General features: G+C 42.9%; 1 protein-coding gene across 5 annotated transcripts in view; it reads right to left on the bottom strand.

Moving 5' to 3' along the window:
* The window catches only part of NCKAP5 (NCK associated protein 5), a 1,114,793-nt gene that overhangs the window by 141,465 nt on the left and 950,849 nt on the right, over positions 1-22,479 (bottom strand). For 3 of the 5 annotated variants that reach the window (XM_061439579.1, XM_061439562.1, XM_061439584.1), the window contains 4 exons: positions 17,830-17,931; positions 12,474-12,662; positions 1,430-5,187; positions 363-540 (listed from right to left, as the gene is read on the bottom strand). In XM_061439579.1, the coding sequence (XP_061295563.1) occupies positions 363-540; positions 1,430-5,187; positions 12,474-12,662; positions 17,830-17,931 (4,227 nt within the window). The remainder of the gene's footprint in view (positions 1-362; positions 541-1,429; positions 5,188-12,473; positions 12,663-17,829; positions 17,932-22,479) is intronic. The other 2 variants (XM_061439566.1, XM_061439574.1) reach the window with 2 other exon arrangements.

Here is a 22,479-nt window from a genome sequence, read left to right as displayed (position 1 = left end):
TTTCATTCCCTTCTGCGTTGCTGGAAATGATGGAAATAATCACCATAACGAATTCCCAGCACGACGGTACAACGTGAAGGTGAACACCCACAGCATCACTGCCTGCCCTGTGATCACACCAAGGTTCTGAAAAGAGAGCTACAAAAGAAAGCAGCGTGGGTGGAGGGAGCTGGGACCCTTCCAGTCTGGCTGCCATCATTCTGTTACAGTGTCTCCATGACTTCTCTCTCTCTTCTCTTTGGCTCTAACTTTCTCTTTCTTGGTCATCTCTTGCCTGTATTTTCATCAGTAAAAAGTAGACAGAACCTAACTAGCCCGTATAGGGACCTAACAGTTTATAACCAGGATGGTGAAGTACTTACCAGGGAGCCTTTCGGTTTTTCCATATCTGCTTTGGTTTTGATGTTTTTCTTGTGGTTTCCTTGAGTGCTGAGAGAGCTGCTGGTGAGACAGGAGCCCTGGGAGCTGCCCTTTAACACACTCCTACAGGAGAGACTATTTGATCCACTTTCTGTCTGTTGAGCTGCTTTCTTATCAACTCTGCAGGTAGAAAGTGATTCCTCTGATCAATTACATTGCTCTTCTTCAATCACTCTATTTATTCCAATCCTTTAATGTTTAAAGTAACCTCCATATATCTCTTTGTCTTTAAACCTTTGAGTGGTAAGTGTATCTCACTGGCCTTGGTCAAATCTGCATCTGCTATTCCAGCAGTGTATCAATTTAGGTTTGATAATACAATAATTTGTTTTCATTTTTATGATTGCTTGTGAGATGAGGTAGGGTATAAGATAAAAGCCTGTGAGGAGTGATTGCTAAATATGTTTCTCTTTTTCTCCATTTTAACTCATTCATATTGGTGTATAGCCGATTAACAATGTTGCCATAGTTCTAGGTGCACAGCAGGGCAACTCAGATGTACACGTACATGCGGCACCCTGGAAGAGAGTGGAGACTGGGGGAGAACGGCTAAATATAGGCTGGCTTAAGATCAGCAGAATATGTAATTATCTCTGGAAAGTTTTAAGTGTAAGTGTGCTTGGTACAATAAGTGAGATCAGCATCCTTTAAAATGTATGTGTAATTTTCTTCCATTTCATGCCATGTGGATCCACTCATGATTTCTAGTGTAGGTTGAATTTCTATCAACCTTGATAAAATTTACCATTCTTTAATTTCAAAGACCATTGGTTTGGTTAACAGAGTAACATGGACTAAATTATCATTTTATTGCTAACTTTTATTCCATTGTTTAAATTCTGGCTAATGTATAAAAGATTGCTATGATGCATTCCTGCTTGTCTGAAAAACATGCTTGACTGGTATTCAATATGCAGGAGACAAAAAGCTCTCCTGGTTAGGGGGTGGGGTGGGGTCCTGCACTGCTCTACACACGGCCACCCTCTCACTCTCTTTGCCAATACACTACCTGTTCAGAAGCTCTGTCATAAAGGTATCTTTCGCTGAACATGGAACAGGGCTGGGTCTATTTCTTGATTCAAACTTCACTTGATCATAAATGTCTGGCGGTGTTTTCGGGTTATTTCTGTTTTGCAAACCACTGTCTGGACCATCTGCCAACTCGATATCCCTGTGAAGTTCATTTTCCATCTCACACTGTAGCTCAGGCTTCTTTTTCTCTTTCTTTCTCTCTGATTTCAGCTGTTTGTTTCCAAACCCTAAACCTTTTGCATCTTTCTTTTCTGCTTTGGTTTTGGAGACATCCATCTTCCTGCTACTGAGAGCCGGGAGTCTGCTCCTCCGAAAACCGAACCAGCTGGCAAAAGAAGGCCCCGGCTTCGGTTTTGCTTCCACAGAGGTGGACTTTGTTTGCACTTGGCCCTTTTCCACATTTTCCTGAATGCACAACATGACCTTTTCTTCAATTGTGGGTGAGAGCGGGGCTTCTGGGCTTACGACACCAGCCCTAGTTGTAGAAGTGTCTGGATACCTTCCGGAAGTTTCTAGCTTGGAGGTCCTGCTTGCTGTGAAACTGCTGGGATGTGGCGTCCTCCCCAGGCTCTGTGGGCCTCCTGAGCTATCTGTTGGGGTGAGTGGGCACCTGCAGTGGTCGCTGCCTGGTTCCTCAGGTACCGTCACCCTGGGGCCTTCTCCCTGGGCATAGGCCTGCTGCTCTTCTGTTCCAGCTGGGGTGAGGGGCTCCTCAGATTTTGGAGGGATCCTCAAAGGCAACTTGCTTGGGCTCCCATGCTGGCTGCTGGAGCTGCCTGTGCTCCCCAAGGAACCCTGCCTGGGGGAAGGGTGTCCCAGGGGCTTCCCAGTGCTGGGGAGACCATCAGACACAGGGGTAGACGCACTCTTGCTGGGAGAGCCTTCGGCAGAAGAGCTCTGCCGGGTGAGGGAATTGCCTCTCTCAGCGGTGTTGGTAATAATTTGAGTCCGGACTTTGCCCAGCCCTTCTGTGGGGGGCGTGGGGGGCTTTTCCCCTGAGTGAGCACTGAAACTCTGGCTGCGGGCTTTGGCTCCGTTCATGCCTAGAGCTGGTTTCAGGTGTGGTTTGCTGGAGGACAGGGATCTTTTCACAGACCTGTTTTCTACTCCATCTTTTCTATCAGCCCCAGGCATGCTATTTTCCAGTGACTCTGGCATTGCTCTTTCCAGGGGAAGCCCTTTGGCCAAACTCTCTTGTGCTGGTAAACTCACTGGAGACGTATTTCTTTCCCCTCCTGTGGTCTCAAGGCTGGCTGGATTTCTGGAGGCCCCTGGCTTAGCCTTGCTCACAGCCACGGAGGTTTTCGAGGCTTCATTTAGACTGTCTTTTTCCTGTTTCCCTGGCACCGTGGAACTTTTCCTGAGCAACTGGGGAGACTTCATGAAAACTTTGAGCCCAACTGGGAGGCGAGTTTTCAGTCCTCTCTCATGAAGGTTTTGACAACCATGAAGGGGGTTATGGCTTTTGAAGGATGCTGATGATAAGGGACTGTTAACCTGAGATGATGGTGACTCATTTACCCCTAAGAAGGAAGGCTTGGAAGATGCAGAGACACTGCCACTCAACTTTTCTTTTCTCCCTGGAGATACACCTTTGGAGGACGGTATTTCCAGTGGCTCACGGGGGGAAGCATAGTTCTTGGGAGTCTGTAACCCTGTGTTGTTCTGTGTGGTCCCAAGTGTTTGGTGAGGTGGGGCTCTGGGGGCATTTCTCTTTGGAGAGACTTTTGGGGGCTCCGGGACCATCACAGCAAATGAGCTGGAGGGGCTGTGAGCAGGGCATCTCATCTGGATTGCTGTTTCTGCGGAGGGTGGTGAGGGAGTGAAGATGGGCTTTTTGAAGGCCACAGACGGTTTCTTCCCCTGCACATCTGTCAGGGTCTGGTTAAAATAAATAACAGGAGCAGAGGATCCTTTCAGAGGGGGTGATTTCAATACCATTCTTGCTGTCTCGGTGGAGACCCTGCTTTCGGATTTGGCAGATGAAGGTGGTGGCAAAAAGTCATAACTGGGCCTGATGAGTAGGGAGACCGACCTGCCTGGAGGGGATGGTGGGGAGGGCGATTTCACCCCGGCCTCTGGCCCTGGATCACAGTGTTTATCCCTCGTGGGGGGCTCCCCATCGTCACTCCGCTCAGTGGGGGGCCTGGACAGCAACTGTGATGCTAGCATCTGATTCTTGGAGCTCTGGACCCAATCCCTTCTGCTGGACATCTTGGAGCCATGAGGAAGCTGGGTGGGGGGTTTTGGAATGTGTGAATCTGGCTGCAAATCAAAAAGGGGAGCTGGACCTTCAGTCTTTTTGAACTGTGAGAGTTTCCCTGGAGCTGGTGATTTCTCAAGAGTCACTGAGCCAGCTGAGGGCATCATAAGGGAGGCTTCAGGCTCCCTTACTCTCGATTTCTGAGGTGAAGACTTGCCCCTGGTAGGTATTTTTGTCAGACTTTTCTTCTGACAGACGCCTGTGCCCACAGATGACCGAGAATGACTCTGGCATGGTGTGACATGTGTCGGTTTGGCCAGTCTTTGAGTATTTTGCGTCACTGTCCTGGGGTGGAAAGACACAGCAGGTGTCATGGCAGGATCATCTACCTCATCTCGTGGAATGTTTCTTTCAGTTTCCTCTTCAGACCTCTTTAAAAAAGGGTAGTCTCTAGCTGCAGCCCCTGGCTGTAAATGAGCAATTCCCTGAGGTGAAAGTTCAGTGTGTTCCATTTGGGGCCCAGCAGGGGCCTGATGGATGGAAATCTCCTTTCTGGTAACAGTAACAAGGCCAGTCTGGTGAGAGCTGAATTCAATGGGCTCGCCGTCTTCTGCATCAAATATCACAGTAATACATTCTTCTGAGGAAGTCCGTTTTACAACCCTCTGTTGCTTAATGAAACTAAACGTCTTTGGCCTGCTCTCTAAATGGACGGGTACTTGGTTTTCTTCCTCCTCGGGAGACCCACATGAAGATTTTTCAAATCCTGTGAGGATATCCAGGTTCTCCGTGGACTGGTCAGTGTCCGCGGTTGCAGACACATCTGAAGGGCTTTTCTCATCACTGCTCTCGATGTGCAGCTCATCCAGGGTCTCCGGGTCATCGGTGTCTGAGGGCTGGAGACTGAGGGCCTGGCAGCCCTGGCTGGGTGAGACCTTCTCTCTCTGTACCCGAGGCCCCTGCATGCCTGGGCACAGCTTCTGCTCCAAGGGACAGTTGCTGGCACAACCGGTCAGCTTCTCAGGCCTCTCCCTGGAGTAGACCGAGGAAGTGACTTCTGAACAGTGTTTGCCATTCAGCTCCCAGCCAAAGAGGCTGTCAGAGACACTGTGGGTTAATTTACAACTGTGCAGCCTGCAGCCCTGGTTTGGAACCACTTGGACCGAGGCTAAGGAGGAAGCGTCCTCATCAGCCTCGTCATGAGAATCCGTGTCATAAACAAATGCCTTGTGGGGATCCGTGCAGGGGCTCCCTGTGTCTGTGGGTTTGCAGGGTGGATATTCCTTCAGGCTGCTACTTTTAATTCCTGGAGAATAGATTCCTTCATTGGAGTTCATGCAATCTTTATAACCCCATTTGGTTATCACTGATGGGGGTTCAAGTAACACTTTTCGCTTCTGGAGCTTTCTTAGTCCTTCCAAAATGTGGCTTTCCTTGATGCGAGTTGGAGGTAGTTCATCTGTAGGACTAGCAAAGCCACTCGGGAGCGAAGAGTCAATACTTAACCTTTTGTCCCAATTTTGTGATGACTGCTAGGAAAGAAAGAGGAGATATTAGACATGATTGAGCCCTGTGGATCACCAGTTTATAGAAGGTAAAGGCCATCATTAAACTTAGTTCATCCTAGTGGTTGATAAATATTCACATATAAATGTATTTATTCATTAGTTAATGCAAACTAGTTTATTATGTAGCAAAACTCTACTTTGCCAGGTCCTGAATTAAGGAGTGCATGATATAGATAAGTATGAGATAAGGACCCTGCCTTCAAGGAGCAGGTGACCCAGGAGGAGTTGGGCTCAAGTGCTGTAAGTCAAGGGAGCAAATGAGACATAGAAAACTAGTAGGTACTCTAGAGTTTCAGAGGAGGGAGACTACATGTGTGTTTGAGAAACCACAAAAAGCATAAGAGAAGTTCTCTCTATTCTTCTCCTTCCTTCTTTCCTTCCTTCCTTTGTTTTTACAACAAACTTAGCCCTAGAAAGATGGATAGGTTTGCCTTAGTTTAAAAGTAGAGGACTTCCCTGGTGGTGCAGTGGATAACAATCCACCTGCCATTGCAGGGGACACAGGTTCGATCCCTAGTTTGGGAAGATCCCACATGCTGTGGAGCAACTAAGCCCGTGTACCACAACTACTGAGCCCATGTGCTGCAACTACTGAAGCCCGTGTACCACAACTCCTGAGCTCGTTACCGCAACTACTGAAGCCCGTGTACCGCAACTCCTGAGCCCATGTACCACAATTCCTGAGCCCATGTACCACAACTCCTGAGTCTGTGTACCACAACTCCTGAGCCCGTGTGCTGCAACTACTGAAGCCCTTGCACCTCGTGCCTGTGCTCTGCAAGAAGAGAAGCCACCACAGTGAGAAGCTGGTGTACCACAATGAAGACCCAGAACAGCCAAAAATAAATAAATAAATAAAAATTTAAAAAAATATATATATATATATATATATTTTTTTTTTAACTAGAGGAAATAATTTCCAGGCAGAAGAAATGGAATGGCAAATACCTTAATTGGAAAAGTATGCTTAAGGAACACTTAGGGAATAATCAGAAGATAATCTAGCTCACTGTGCAGCGTTTATGGGAGGTGAAGAGGGTAAGAGGAAAAGTGAGTTGGTCCAGGCCTTATAGTCCCTTCCATTCTAACAACTGAAAGTTAGAATGTCATGCGGCTTCAAGACTTTATTTGATAGGCAGTGAACATCTATGAAATATTTATACACACAGAGCAGTTGGCCATTTGTCGTTAGAACCCATAGCAATGATTGACCTACTAACTTTGAAAGGTCAATTTCCTGTTCTTCATATTTCTCCAAATACCAGTATTAGTTCTGGAGAAGTGATCAAGAAATGACATAGAAAAAACATGGCATTCTCCTCAGACATTCACATTTATCAAAATATTGCTAACAAGAAACAGAATGGCAGAGGAGGAAACTCATGCTGACCTAGCATCTGCTGTGTACCGGCCACTGACCCAGTGCTTTGACTTAATTTTCAGAACAAGACCATGAAGCAGACAATATCAATCCTATTTTCAGAGGAAGGAAACTGAGATTCAGCAAGATCTGTCCTTTGGAGATCATACAGTCAAGGAAGAGCTAGTGCAGAAGTTTCAACTCTGGTTTCCTGGGCCTTTTCTATGACTCAGTTCTGAAGTGGCTGCATGGGGATCTGAACCAGGCAGTCTGGCTCTAAAGACTGCACATTAATCTTGAAGTGATACTGCTAGAGTCAGACTTAGCCTCTGTTCTCCCCTCTGTATTAGTCAAAGTCATAATAGAGACCATAGGTTACTCCAACAGCCCTCTTCTGAATGAAAGTTGCAGAGTTTAATCACAAACTAGCACTCAGGGAAATTAGGAGGCTCAGAACTAATGCCTTTTTTTTAAAAAGGCTGTATAATTAATGCTGAAGAATGTCTATGAATGAATCTGATACATGTTCTCAGTACCAATCTTGGCTAAGAGTTACAGCTCCCATTGGCCTCTCCACTAGCTGCCCTGCTATCCTGGGACCCTGAACACTCACGCATATGCTCATAAGCAGACATCAACTCAATGTCACAAACTTACTTTGGAATTTCAGATTTTTACTAAGCCAAGAGCATTTGCTTGCATTTGCTTACACTGAAGACTTTTTTTTGTTTTGTTTTCATAAAACTGACCTTTATTATCAACATGTCTTTTTTTTTCTATTTGTTATATGTATACTTAATTTTAAGTCAAATTATATATTCTGTTTGGAAAATTCTCCAGGGTCAGTAGTTGCTGTGGAGAGATCTATTTTGGTGATGCTTTCCTTCCCCCACTCCTTCTCCTCCTCTGCTGTGCCATTAAAAACTTCTTTGGAAAGCAGAAAAAAAATCCCTTTAGTGGGTATTGTAGACTGACCAGTGAATAGACTGCCACAGCTTGGGTTTCTAAGAATTTCCATGATTCTGATGTCACATGCACAATAAAGAAGAGAAGCCAGATAGAAGTACTCCATCAAAGCTTGAAAGGGGCAGATTTGTTCAAGCCATAGAAGATGTGCTCTGCGTCAGCCCACCCACTTCCTTCCTGCCCCACAGCCTGCCCACGCTCCGGTATGATTCATCCCCAGGGCCAGCAGCTGCGAAGTTCCCAGGGCCCAGGCTCCCTACCCTGTGAGATTAGCCACATTCTTCAATCTGTTTTCCTCAGAAGGTTATGGTACTTAATAACTTGAGAAAAGTTGGAGATAATCTTGAAACCTGAGAAAGAGAAGCACAAGTCTCCTGCTGGGGAGGTGGTGGGGTAGAGCTTCTCATTTTTTGCAGGAAAGTCAGAAGAGAGTTGCTCTGGAAGGAGGGTAGTGGCTGAATGATGCTGCTGCTAAGGTAGGAGCCTGGGTTTAATGTCCACAGTTCTTTTCTATTTCTTGAATAGATAATTGTTTCACACATTATTTTTTGTTCCTGTTTTATTAAAGGACGTTCTTGGTCTTATGGGAAAAATCCATCCCAACACCTGGCACTCTTCCAAGTTTTAGACTAATTCAAAATCTAGCAGAATAGTTGAGGTTCTGGAGCCAACTGCTCAGTTCTACTTACTGGCTATGAGACCTTGAAATAGATGTGTAATTTCTCAGGACCTCAGGTTATTCCTCTGTGAAAGAGGGGAAATAAGAAAACCTAAGTGGTAAGTTAGTGGGCCTTAGAAAGCATCACTATGAACAAAGCTAGTAGAGGTGATGGAATTCCAGTTGAGCTATTTCAAATCCTGAAAGATGATACTGTGAAAGTGCTGCACTCAATATGCCAGCAAATTTGGAAAACTCAGCAGTGGCCACAGGACTGGAAAAGGTCAGTTTTCATTCCAATCCCAAAAAAAGGCAATGCCAAAGAATGCTCAAACTACCGCACAATTGCACTCATCTCACACACTAGTAAAGTAATGCTCAAAATTCTCCAAGCCAGGCTTCAGCAATACGTGAACCGTGAACTTCCTGATGTTCAAGCTGGTTTTAGAAAAGGCAGAGGAACCAGAGATCAAATTTCCCACTTCAACTGGATCATGGAAAAAGGAAGAGAGTTCCAGAAAAACATCTATTTCTGCTTTATTGACTATGCCAAAGCCTTTGACTGTGTGGATCACAATCAACTGTGGAAAATTCTGAAAGAGATGGGAATATCAGACCACCTGACCTGCCTCTTGAGAAATCTGTATGCAGGTCAGGAAGCAACAGTTAGAACTGGACATGGAACAACAGACTGGTTCCAAATAGGAAAAGGAGTATGTCAAGGCTGCATATTGTCACCCTGCTTATTTAACTTAAGGAACTTCCCATGAGAAACGCTGGGATGGAGGAAGCACAAGCTGGAATCAAGACTGCCAGGAGAAATATCAATAACCTCAGATATGCAGATGATACCACCCTTATGGCAGAAAGTGAAGAGGAACTAAAAAGCCTCTTGATGAAAGTGAAAGAGGAGAGTGAAGAAGTTGGTTTAAAGCTCAACATTCAGAAAAAGAAGATCATGGCATCTGGTCCTATCACTTCATTGCAAATAGATGGGGAAACAGTAGAAACTGTGGCAGACTTTATTTTTTGGGGCTCCAAAATCACTGCAGATGGTTTCTGCAGCCATGAAATTAAAAGATGCTTACTCCTTGGAAGGAAAGTTATGACCAACCTAGATAGCATATTCAAAAGCAGAGACATTACTTTGCCAAAGGTCCATCTAGGCAAGGCTATGGTTTTTCCTGTGGTCATGTATGGATGTGAGAGTTGGACTGTGAAGAAAGCTGAGCGCTGAACAATTGATGCTTTTGAACTGTGGTGTTGGAGAAGACTCTTGAGAATCCCTTGGACTGCAAGGAGATCCAACCAGTCCATCCTAAAGGGGATCAGTCCTGGGTGTTCTTTGGAAGGAATGATGCTAAAGCTGAAACTCCAATACTTTGGCCACCCTACATGAAGAGTTGACTCACTGGAAAAGACTCTGATGCTGGGAGGGATTGGGGGCAGGAGGAGAAGGGGATGACAGAGGATGAGATGGCTAGATGGCATCACCGACTCGATGGTCATGAGTTTGAATGAACTCCGGGAGTTGGTGATAGACAGGGAGGCCTGGCATGCTGCAATTCATGGGGTCGCAAAGAGTTGGACACGACTGAGCAACTGAACTGAACTGAAGTAATAAGTTTTCATGATCATTAAATGAGCTAGTGCTTATGAAGTGCTAACAAAGCTGACACATGGTAATTACTCAGTAACTAGAGCCATTTTCCTCCATGAAGGGCAGGCTAGTGCATTTCATGAAGGTTTCATTTCTGCCTTTCTGTTTCTACACAAAACAATACTAAAAATAAAATACTTAAAAATAAAATACTTATAAACTACCAAAGAGCCAATGGTCATATATTTATTATTGTGTAAGCTGAGTGCCGAAGAATTGATGCTTTTGAACTGTGGTGTTGGAGAAGACTCTTGAGAGTCCCTTGGACTGCAAGGATATCCAACCAGTCCATTCTGAAAGAGATCAGCCCTGGGTGTTCTTTGGAAGGAATGATGCTAAAGCTGAAACTCCAGTACTTTGGCCACCTCATGCGAAGAGTTGACTCATTGGAAAAGACTGATGCTGGGAGGGATTTGGGGCAGGAGGAGAAGGGGATGACAGAGGATGAGATGGCTGGATGGCATCACCAACTTGATGGACGTGAGTTTGAGTGAAGTCCAGGAGTTGGTGATGGACAGGGAGGCTTAGTGTGCTGCAGTTCATGGGGTTGCAGAGAGTCAGACATGACTGAGCGACTGAACTGTACTGAACTGAAGCTAATATTCATGTTCAAATTTATATTGTAGGAATTTATTATGCCAGTTAATACTAAATGAGTACTTAGTACATGGTAAGAACTTAAGTTTCTTAAATAATGCCATTGAAAGTGTTTTAATAGGACTGGGTCAGTTTTCTGGTTCCCTCAGAATTAAGACTTTTCTCTGGGGAATGTGACAGGCATGCTGGTACTCCATGTGAATACCATTGCGAGTTGGGACACTGTTAAATTTCCAGATGATGTCTACCGGAGTATGTAAGAAGTGTCTTAAGAACCTTATTCCTCCTTTTTCAGGGAACTGATGTCTCTAAAAGATCAAAGTTTGTTCTAACTGGAAAAATTTTAGCCAAAAGAAAAAAAAAGAAAAAAGAAGAAGAAAGGCTGAGAGGGAGAGAGGAATAGCTGTGAATGAAAAGTGCTGAGCGAGGGGCCCTGAGAGCCAGCAATATTCAGAGACAAAGAGAGGGAACATCCTCCCGACCATCTCCCCAGTCTGCTAAAAGCCAGGTAACTAGCAGTCATTATTCAGAATTCTGAACATCTTAGAAAGAGCAGTTTTGATAACACCCCAGGCTCTGCACTTTGCATTGTAAGTCTAAGTCCAGGAGAATAAACTCTAAATTCAAGCTTGAAATCTTTTTCTCATTTCTTGTTCTGTGTATGACAAATGCCCTCCCTCACCTGAATTTTCTGACGGTTATAGACGTTCCCAGGTTTTTTACACTTCTGACATTACAAACTAAATTTATACAGATGAGAGAAAACTGACCTCCAAATATTCAGATTGAGGGCTTCCACACTCTTCACTTTTCTTTTAAATTAGTTTTTATTGGAGTATAGCTGCCTTACAATGTTCTGCTAGTTTTCAGGTGTGCATCAACATGAATGTTATACTATACATATATCCACTCTTTTTTGGATTCTTTTCCCATAGAGGCCATTATAGAGTATTGAATAGAATTCCCTGTGCTACAGAGTGAGTTATCATTAGTTGTCTATGTTATGCATAATACCAATAGTGTATGTATGTCAATCCCAATCTTGTTTTTCTTTAATATAAGGAAACTGTGAAAACAGCTATTCCAGATTCTTGACTTATACCGGTGTGCAAAGATGTTTATTCAAATCATGAAGAAATCTCTGTCATATGAGCCCACTTAGCAGATGCGAGTCATTCCAGTCACAGGAGTTATTTAACAATCTGGTAAAGAAACTCCTGGCATCTATGTGGAGACTTTCACTGAAGCTATGGTGCTTGAAATGTACCATAGCATTTTCTCTCTCTACTGTACCTCCTTCAATTTATAGCCAATTAGAGTTTTATGAGGCTATTGCATTGGATAGAGGAGGTCAATATATTATATTGCTATTTTTGAGCAGTAAATTTCCACAAAGCTAATGAGACTTCCAAAACTCATGGTCATTTATTCTGAGAGAATGCACCTCTCTCCCTATTCTCCAGAAGAAAACCTTCTCTTTGAGGTTTCATAGGGTGCTCAGTCTGGGGTGACTTGGCCTCATTCAGCCTGATTTGCACTGGACATCGACAAGTCTCTCCGAGCATCACAGCGATAGAGAATGTCTATAAAACTAATTGAAAATGTCTCAGTCGGTCTGAAGCATGGTCAGTTCCACTAGGCCAGGGCTCCCACTCCAACTTGATATAAATCTGTGAACTTGGTGGGCTCCACCAAAGCACAGAAGCAAACTGTCTTTCTCTTCCAAACTCCCTCCCATAATGTCCTCATCATCTGAGATCAAGTCATCATTCCACTCCTCTCTGGCTGTGTGACTTCTAGCAAGAAACTTAACCTTTTAGAGCCAACCTCTTCTTCTGTGTAATGAGGAAGATAACATCTCCCTCTATGGCTTTGCGAGGTGTAAAAGAACAAGGGCTCAGCAAATGGGGGTTTCCTTCTAGGCCTCCCTCCCACCTTCCGCCTTCCTACCAGAAGAGGCTTTTTTTCTGGTTCCCTCTGATGCTGCAATGCCCCTGAAGGAGCCTTACCCTTTTCCTGAGGTTCTTTCCATCATGCCACGTGTAGGAGGAGCCGCTGGAATACTCGCTGCAGGTGCTGGAAAGAGACAGCTCACTGCTGCTGTAGCTGCTTCGAGGGCAGAGATGACCAGAGACGGCAATCCCCGTGCCAGGGCATTTCAAAGCAGGGGTTCCTGCTTTTGTGTTCAGCTGGCAGCCCTGAAAAAGCAGGACAGCTCTGAGCTAGGACTCTGCTTAGGGGAGAAGAAATACCAACTCAACATCATAATGAGGGAGGCATGGACATAGTACTGTGGTGAGAAACACAGACTTCGGGGTCGACAGACTAGGGGTTTGACTCTTGACTCTGCCTCAGACTAACATGTGTGGGAAATTATTTAATCTCTTAGAGCTACATCTCCTTTTCAAAAAGTGATAACGCTGCCTACCGTATAGGGTCCCTGCAAGGACCAAGTGATGCTCTAGATGAGATGCATGCAGCACAAGATCCAGCTTAGAAGCAGGTGCTCAATTATTATGAGCTGCTATCAGCATTAGGCAGAACTGCGATTCACGGGGTTGCAAAGAGTTGCACACGACTGAGCGACTGAACTGAACTGATGACCATAGTAGTTTCTCATTTTATCCAGTCACACTGGTTAAAGGATCACATCAATATCAAGTCATGAATCTAATGTGAGAAAAGGAAGAACACAGAGCAACTTCTTTGGCTTAAGAGTTCATGGGCATGAGCCCTGGACTGGAAGTCTAGCAACCTGGTTCTCAGGCTATACGTGCCACCAGATATGAGATACAGAGCAAAGAAAACATTTAACTTCTGTGGATCTTAATGTCTTCCTGTGTAGGGTGGGCCAGTGCTACCAGATCACTCCTATGATCCGTATGGCTCTGATAACATCACTGTAAGTCTGGGATCAAATGCCCAGGAAATTATGTCCTGTAGTGAAACATCAAACGAAGGAGTCAGGAAGCTCTGCTGTGCAGATTCCAGGACTTTTCAGATCAGATCAGTTGGATGTTCAAATGATAAAGAGTTTCATATCAAACAGATCTGGGCCCCGCAAGAAGGATCCAGGCAGTTAAAATTCTAGTGGGTCTGCACAAGGCACAGGTGGCAAAGCCATAAACATCCCAGCACATCTTGACAGCCACATTACAGGGCCCTAATGTAACAGATGAAGCTCCACTAACTGGATGGGCTAAATTAATTTAGCATCCCGATCGCAAGAATGGAATCTCTCCATTACAGTCTCATTCCTGTCCCCTATCTAGAAAAGCTTTGTCTCAGAAACTCATGGATGGGGGAACCATCTGTCTTCGTGTCACTGGCAGAATGGCAAAGCCTCTTCCTCATGCAGTTTATTGACACTTTATGGGAGCCTTTAGTACCTGAGTACTTATCACTGTTCTCCAAATGCAATTTCAACTGACGATGACTAAACACCAGTGTGGGGAAGGAAGGTGATGCTGTTCTGGGAGCCTTTGTGGTCAATAGGAAACCCCTGCATCAGTACAGAGGGCACGTTTAACCTGCTCTCTAATCAATATCCATAATGCTTAATAATGTTAGATTTTCAATATCAGGCATCTTCCTTGCTATTGATACTTCATTTTGGCTGCCTAATAATCTCTTAAAGTGGTCTGAAAACACCATGGAATTTTACTACTCTATTTTTCCCCCTGAAATTTGGCTCTAAATATCACTGAAAGGAGAAAGTTGTCTTAAAATCCAGCTTTCAGCAATATCTATTGATTTATGAACTTATTTATTGCCAGATGCAATTTAGTTAAAGGGAGCTCATGTTTATGTCTCTATAGCTGCCCTCCACACATGGTCCCAGTGTCAGGAGCACAGGCTGAAGGTTTCAGCCACTGCACACATCTGGAACATGCCAGAAACAGACTTTCAGAAATGGCACATCACAATCCACTTCTACTTGTGTGCTTTCTTTCTTCTCCATCCCATTCTCTGATATTTTGTTACTTGAGTCAGTAGGGTGGTGGTTTTTATTTTGGATGACCTCTCTTCTGAGGCTTTCCCAAGGGCTCAAGCAGTAAAGGATCCACCTGCCAATGTAGGAGATGGAGGAGATGCGGATTCAATCCCTGAGTTGGGAAGATCCCCTGGAGGAGGCAATGGCAACCCACTCCAGTATTCTTGCCTGGAGAATCCCATGGGCAGAGGAGCTTGGTGGGCTACAGCTCATGGGGTCATAATGAGTGAGACACAACTGAGCAAGCGACTGAGCATGCACCTCTGTTCTGATGGTGGTGTCTACCATTCAGGGAAATATTATGTCTGTGTCTTTTGAGGCCATCAGATCTAAACTTCTCCAGCGGCCTTTCTCACACACTGCGCAGGTGTTAGTCACTGTTTGCATTCTACTTTTCTCAACAGTACTGAAGCTTATATGTGATTTCCCTCTGTCTTTCCAACCTTTACCATTTCACCTCACCCATCACAATTATACCTATTCTTATAGCTCAATTCCCAGGCCTCTTTTGAACAAATATGCTTCTCTTCCCTGTTATCAACCCTGTGTGCACCTCTGACAGATGCTGGATTACGATGACAGGAAACTAGAACACAGAAGATGTGCTAGGAGAGAAAAGCATTGTTGTCTCTCCCTTGACCTTGAACCTGAGATGCCCTGATGTAACAGAGGGTACTGTGAGGAAGTGGGGAAGGCCCATCAATGTTATGTGGAGGCAGGCAGGGCTGGGGTAGTTATATAGAAAAGTGTCCCTAAGCCAGGCTTTTCATACTTTAATATTCACATGAGTCATCCCAGATCTTGTTAAATATAGATTTGATTTAGCAATTCTGAGGAGGGGTCTGAAATGTAGTATTGTAAGAAATTCCCAAATGTTTTGAGGCTGCTGTCCAGGGCCTGTGCTTTGAGTAGAAAGTCCCTAGCCTAGGAAGAGCTTTGAGAGAGGATAACCTCTCATGTGAATTACCTGGTAGCAAGCTGTGTATCTCAGCCTGACCTGGGCTGTGCTGAGCAGGATGAAGGCAGGGGTCTGAGCCCTCCCTGGGAGCAGAGTACTGGAGAGAGGGTGTGTATAGTGGGCTGATTACAGAGTAATTCCTTGACAAGAAGACAAAAGGGCTAGTCCTCTCTACTGGGAAATTCTTCCACCTTTCCTGACCTTGGACAATTGATGTTGGAATTTAAGAAGGGACTCAGAATCTCTGACATCATGACTGAAAGTGAGCTCCTTTCTCCTGAGGTTTCTTCCCTCATTAGCACATGATTATCATCAGGATTATCTGCTCATTTATAAGGTCATTTATCAGGTTTAAATCCTGGCTCTCTCACTGGTTAACTCTTTGATTTTGGGAAAATTACTTAATTCTTCCACACTTTAGTTTCCTTTTTTCTAACCGGAGATAATGAAAGCTCCAATCATATAAGATCAATGTGAAGAGTGATGGGCCTCTGGCAATCAGTAACCGTATGCTTCCCAGGTGGTGCTAGTAGTAAAGAACCCGCCTACCAGTGCAGGAGATGTATGAGACTTGGGTTCGATCCCTGGGCTGGGAAGATCTCCTGGAGGAGGACATGGCAATCCACCTCAGTATTCTTGCCTGGAGAATCCCATTGACAGAGGAGCCTGGCAGGCTACAGTCCATAGAGTCGCACAGAGTCAGACATGACTGAAGCCACTTAGCATGCAGGCCCTCATGCTTAATGACACTAAGTGATTATTAGTAACAATAAAGTTTAGTAACTTTTAGGTTTTGCTACTACTACTAAAAAGTTTTTTTTTTTAGTATGTGTGTGTCTTGGCTCTTCAACAAAATTGTACTTTACAGCCTCCCTAAGGGACTCTGTATTACCTTTAACATGCCATCATATATGATCTGTGATGAGAAAGTCCAAAGTGGGTGTACTTTGTTTCTGGGGATCACTGATGTGACCTGGACAGGCACACTAGCAGGTACTTATCTCAGCTCTCATTCTCCATCTCTGCCATGTTCTTCTGTGGCTGTGACATGGGGCCACATATTTTAGAATAGAAGACAGCCAGAGCAGCAGAGATCTCACTATGGCCCCAAATTCTCAGCAGGTACTGTGTTATGTACACATCATATGTTATCTCATTTAATCCTCACGACGACTCTCAGAAATAGAACAGAAATATCATTCTTCTCATTTTCCAGATGGGGAACCTGAGGCACTGTTGAACTGACGCTTTAAAATCTTGTCCAAGGTCACCCAGTCAACACAAAGTTCTGATGTCAGGCCCAGGTCCCAGCCACTATGCTATAGCCCTAAGTAAGGCCCTTGAAAATAAGCAGAACTCCTGGACATATACAGACTGCCAAGCATCCTCCTGAGAAGACTAGTAATAGATAGTTATTATTAATAAAATTCTTGTTTGCCTAAAGATGTATGTTGGTCTCCATTGCAACATTACCCTAATTATGTTGACTGAATTGACGAAGCACACTGTTTGAACTATTCAAAGTGTTTTTTTTCCCATAGTGTATTTTAGATTACCACCTTGAAGCACTCATATGCTCTAACATACTTATTATGTGAAATGCAATACAAAGTCCACAATTTTAGTTTAAAAAAAAGGAGAGAGACAGAGAATGAAGGCAAGAATTTCTTGGATTAAAATTTGCAACTTAAAAAATTCCTGATCTTAAGGCCATCTTTTATATTGGATGGCATTAGGGTATTCAGGAATGTTTAAAGATGACAGTACTCCACTGACATGCAATTCCAATCTAACTTGAGAATATTCACTTTTGATATAGACTCTCCTACCTATACTTATAAATTTATACAGTAAACTAAAAGGCCAGTTATCCACAAATGTCCATCAGTCATTGTTTTAAGACTAACATTTTTCATTATATATTTGACTCTTGTATTTTTCAAGCTATCTTTTTTTTTTTTAATGTCAATGAGAGTTAAAAAACCACGCTGGTTAAAGTTTTGCAAAATAAGCACAAAGCTAACCCTAGCTAAAGAAAAAAAAGTACAGCCCATGAATTTTTAAAAGTTCATACATAATATATCATAAAAGTAAGATGAGTAATATGGGACATGGGCTTTAATAAAAAGCTCCTTGACCATTTCTCTGTGACTTTGAGATATAATCAATACCCAAAAAAGGTATCTTGGGGACAAGGCAAGATTTATAATATTTTTGCTGAGAGTGACATTTTCTACTTACTCTATCAGCTGGGGGATATGATGCTGAATTGCAGAGAACACAAGAAAGGAAAGTATTTTTATCTACCTGACAATGCTTCAAGGATGAGCTTTATGGTTCATTTGTGACATCATATTTGATGGAGGAAAATAACCACCTGAACAAGTGTTCTGAAGGCGACAGGGAAACTCACATGCATTTCAACATCAGTTCGTGAGTGCGTCAGACTCTGGCTTCCTTCCACATCTGAGAGTAAATCCCCGGATGAAAGATCTAAGATGCGTGAGTGAAGTTTCTGGGTAAAAACAGGCAGAAACTTTGAACAGTGTTGATTTAATTGTTTGTTTCAAAATCCTGCCTCAAACAGATAAATCTCAAAAGAGTTGACATTTCTAGATTAGACAACACATATCCTAACCCAAAAAATGTTTATCTGAGTTTATTAGTGTTCTATATATACACATGTGCAAATTACAGCTTATAAACCATAATCACACTTTCACAGTCTGTCAATATGTGTTGGAAAATAAGTAGTAAGGAAAAAGAAATAGGAAGAAAAATGTGAATACCCCAATACACTTATTAGCCAGCATGAAAATTAACTTTTGATATTCACATTATGAAACACTCACCATGTTAACCTTATTATGTTGAGCAGTGGTTAAAATTTGAGCAAATAATTATAAAAATGACCTTATTTCTAAACAGCATTGATCTTGTGAAATCTTCCCTTGCACACATTTCAACTCAAAGTCATTAAAGTCATCTGTTAGGAACAATTAATGTGAATAGAAAATAATTGCATCAGGGATCTGGGGACTTGGAGGGTTTCATGCATTAATATTCACATGCTATTCGATTATATACTCAATTCTTTATTTCAGTTTTGCTTGGGTGGCCTCCTAAACCAGGGACATTTCACTATATTAATCTTTATCCTAATTACTAAGGCTTTTCTGTGGACATTAAATTTGATCTGTTTAATTGCAAATACAATAAAATTTGTGATTTATGTCTCATGTTTCTGCTAGGCTGATGACATTTTTAAAATGGTACTTGCAGCCTGGTTTGTCTTGGTTACAACTTTTGTGACTTCAGACACTAAAAAATCGAATTGAGTAAGTAAATAATGTGACTGAGATGGCTCCCTCACCTCTGAAAAGTTTTTCTATTCCTTTGTCTCCCAGGAAAGGCCTTGCTGCATGCTGATGTTGATCTGGGAAATGACTGATCTCTGCCATTAATTCCTGCTAGGATCATCTTAGCGTGCAGGGGTTGCTGGACAGTCACGTTGTCCCAGCAGATCCATCATGTTGTCAGCAAGGACATAAATGCCTCTCAAATGAGGCCTGTTTTACTCTGTTTCCCATTTGACTTTCTTCAGGTTCAACTCGTGTGAAAGCCCTCCGTATGTGGTTAGTTGGGAGGTTCGTGGTGGTTCGGTTGCTAGTCAAGTCCAACACTCGCGATCCCACAGAATATAGCCCACAAGTCTCCTTTGTTCATGGGATTTCCGAGGCAAGAATACCAGAATGGGCTGCCATTTCCTTCTCCAGGAGATCTTCCTGACCCAGGGTTCAAACCTACGTCTCCTGCATTACAGGTGGATTCTTTATTGCTGAGCTTGGTTAGTTAGTCACAACAAATTCCATTCAGCTCTCAGGATGAGCATGGTGGTAGGGCTGTGCTGCATCCAACTGCAAGAATAAAGGCATTTTTTTTTCCTGCTATGGGTCAGTTCTCCTTATCAGTGGAGTCTCAAACCATTTACTTCAGACTTATACTTTTGCTTCTCTCAACCTGTGTTTGTGGAGTTTTTTCACCAAAAATGACATAAATAACTGGTTGTTCATTATTTTGAAAATGCTAGTTTCTCCAAGAAAGTTAAGACATAGGTAAGTAGAACCAGGATGTTGTTTCTGCACAATTTCTATAATGCTTATCTCAAGCATTCTCTAGAGTATGAGTTCCCTGGGACCAAAGATCCTTTAAGACCCAAGACTTGTCACAGTGTGAATGCTCAGTAAGTAACTGACTGAGGCTTCTTACAGCCCATAAAGAAGGAGCTGTCTATATTTTCTCCACCCAAATCTGGGTTTTAAGGACTGAGAGAGTGCCAAAAAAATGATAACATTCTGACTTAAGAACACATTTATCATTATGCAAAGAGTCCAAGAAGTTATGGGAAATGGCATTCAACAAAAGAAATGATGATTTTGAGTGGTATATCATGTGATTTGGGGGAAGAGTCCTTATAGATTAGATATCTGACTTCTTATTTGGTTAATGGTTATATTTCATTCCTTTTTACCAGATATATGATGCCATCGTTTTGCATTCAGCATGAGTATGTGTATATATAAACTCATCGTCCTAAATGATGTTATATTTTATTTTTATCCAAGTGGTCAGGTTTCCCCAGGTGGCTCAGTGGTAAAGAATCTGCCTGCCAATGCAGGAGATGGAGGTTTGATTTCTGGGTTGGGAAGGTCCTCTGGAGGAGAAAATGGCAACCTACTTCAGTATACTTGCCTGTAAAATCCCATGGACAGAGGAGCCTGGCGGGCTGCAGTCTCTGGGGTCATGAAGAGTTGGACTAAGCGACTGAGCATAGTCAGTTTTCTCCACTGAAATACGTAGAGTCATGAGGGAGAGGAGAAAGATCCTAGAGCAAGGGGACTTGAGTTTTAGTCCCAAGGTACAGGTTTTACCAGATCTGGGGATGTAACTGAATCTTTTTGTCTCAGATTACTTGCCAGCCACAAAGGGATGGAAGAAGCTACTTAACCTACCTCTCAGGTAGGGAAAGGTACTGGGATAGTCAGAAAGGATAATAAATAAGACAGCATGGTGAAATTTAGAGTATTCTATCAATTAACTGTCATAACTGATAATTGGTAATTTCTTAAATGTTAAGATACAAATGAATCATTTACTGTTATAGTTTCCACATATGTAGGGAAAATAAAAATTGACTTAGATGAAAATAAAATCTACTTCTGTGTTAAGACTATAGGTAAGAAAATGAGAGGTAAAGATCATCCTTTCACATACACACATTCTTCATGGTTAAATTACCACAAAAGCTCACCAGCCCACAGGTGTTATACTTCTTATAATACGAATTTTTATGAAAGGTTTATATATATATAATAAATCATCAAAGGAGGAGAGAGAATATCACTATTCAAACTGGGACTGTGATATTATCTGGCCATAATTCAGATCTCAGGGAAAAGTAGGTAAAATGTATACATAGGGAACTCAAAGTCAGAAATACATATTCATATATATATATATGGATTTTCAGCTTCATGGAGAAGAGGCTACTTTGTGTCACTATCCATGGGGAGGGGCGAGGATCTGTGAGACAAGTGGTGGTGCGGCTCAGTCCACAGTCAGAGTGCATGCTCACACCAGAGTGAAGAGACCAAGGTCAGCTTTGGGTACCCGGGAATGCCAGAGCAGCCAGGGTCAGAAATACATGCCGCGTTAATGATCTTTTGGTGGGTTACTCTGCCTTCAGTCAGTCAGCTGTATTTTCTATTTTACAGTTTTGAATCTGTAACTCAAGGCTGAGAAAGGCTGCACTCAAGGCCAGCTGTCCATTATCCGGCAGGATGGAGGTGGAGTGGCCCCTTCATGGTACCAAGGCTGGCTCCACAGCTCTCCAGCTAATAAAGGCAGCAGAGACTAGGAATGATGCACACACGGCCTTTCAGAATGGGGCTGGAGGGCCACTTTGCCATTTTCTGTCTCTTCTCACTCATTGAGGTGCAGATCTTCAGATGCTTAGTGATGGCTTGTGGCATTTAACAGAATTCTACCTGTGGGTTTTTGCTCAGTACTGAGATGATGTCTCAACAGGAATGTAGTGATTGCTGAGGCCAGGGAAACACTGAGTCCTTATTCAGTGCTACAAGGTGAGGTTAAAAAGTAGATTATCTGAGAAATGTGAGTAACATGGGAAACCATGCAGGAAAAACCAAGCAAAATAGGGTTCTGAGCAGCTTTTGTATTTACTGATGTAGTCCCTGAAGTTTGAAAAGGAACATGTAATTTTTTTTTTTTTCACTTCAAGATGTCAGATGTAAAGAGGAACATACAAAACAGATCATTTAACCATTGTTCCCTTATCTTTATTCAGATTTGGTAAGAGAATTAATCTGATACCATAATCATCCATATAATTATTCTCCTTTTCAACTAAGAAAACCAAATACCTATAAAAAGGAAATTATGAGAGTGAATATGGTATATATCTGATTAATGGACTCTACCACCATAAGTAATTTAGGTTCAGCAACAAAAGGTAGATATGAATTTGTGTTTTTAATCTGATCTGCTTCAATTCTCTTGATTTACTCAGCCTTGGTAAATGCTCTAGTAGTGATATCCTGAAATCTACCCTGTCCTGTTTTATATTCTCTAGAGTTCTTTCTCTCCTTGTGGAAAAGGTCTCTTAGTCAAAGGAAACGGCTCCTCCGCCCACAATTCTTGAATTCCTGTTTTATTTATGAAGTGAGGTCTGCTATTGCCAAATGATCCAGAGCTAAAGCTTCTTTACTCACTATATTTTCCTGAATTCTATTATGTATTTCTAAAGTACTCTACCAACATTAGAAGGTATTTTTCTACTTTCCAAAAATTTCATAGCAGGATATTTAGAGGAGGAGTGGAAGAATTTCTTGGGATTTGCCCACTCGCCATTGGTATCTTTGGTCATTCAGCACCCTCTCCAAGAGACACAATACCAGCAGCTGCCCCTGGTCACTGCTTGTGTCAGAGCTTATGCTCCCCTGCTCCTGCTCACTCCCTGTGGAGTGTGGCTGCTCCTACTCTC

The sequence above is a fragment of the Bos javanicus genome, chromosome 2 (assembly GCF_032452875.1).
Source record: "Bos javanicus breed banteng chromosome 2, ARS-OSU_banteng_1.0, whole genome shotgun sequence".
Taxonomy (NCBI): domain Eukaryota; kingdom Metazoa; phylum Chordata; class Mammalia; order Artiodactyla; family Bovidae; genus Bos; species Bos javanicus.
Note: the sequence above shows the minus strand (reverse complement) of the source record. Positions and strands in the feature narration are given on the sequence as shown.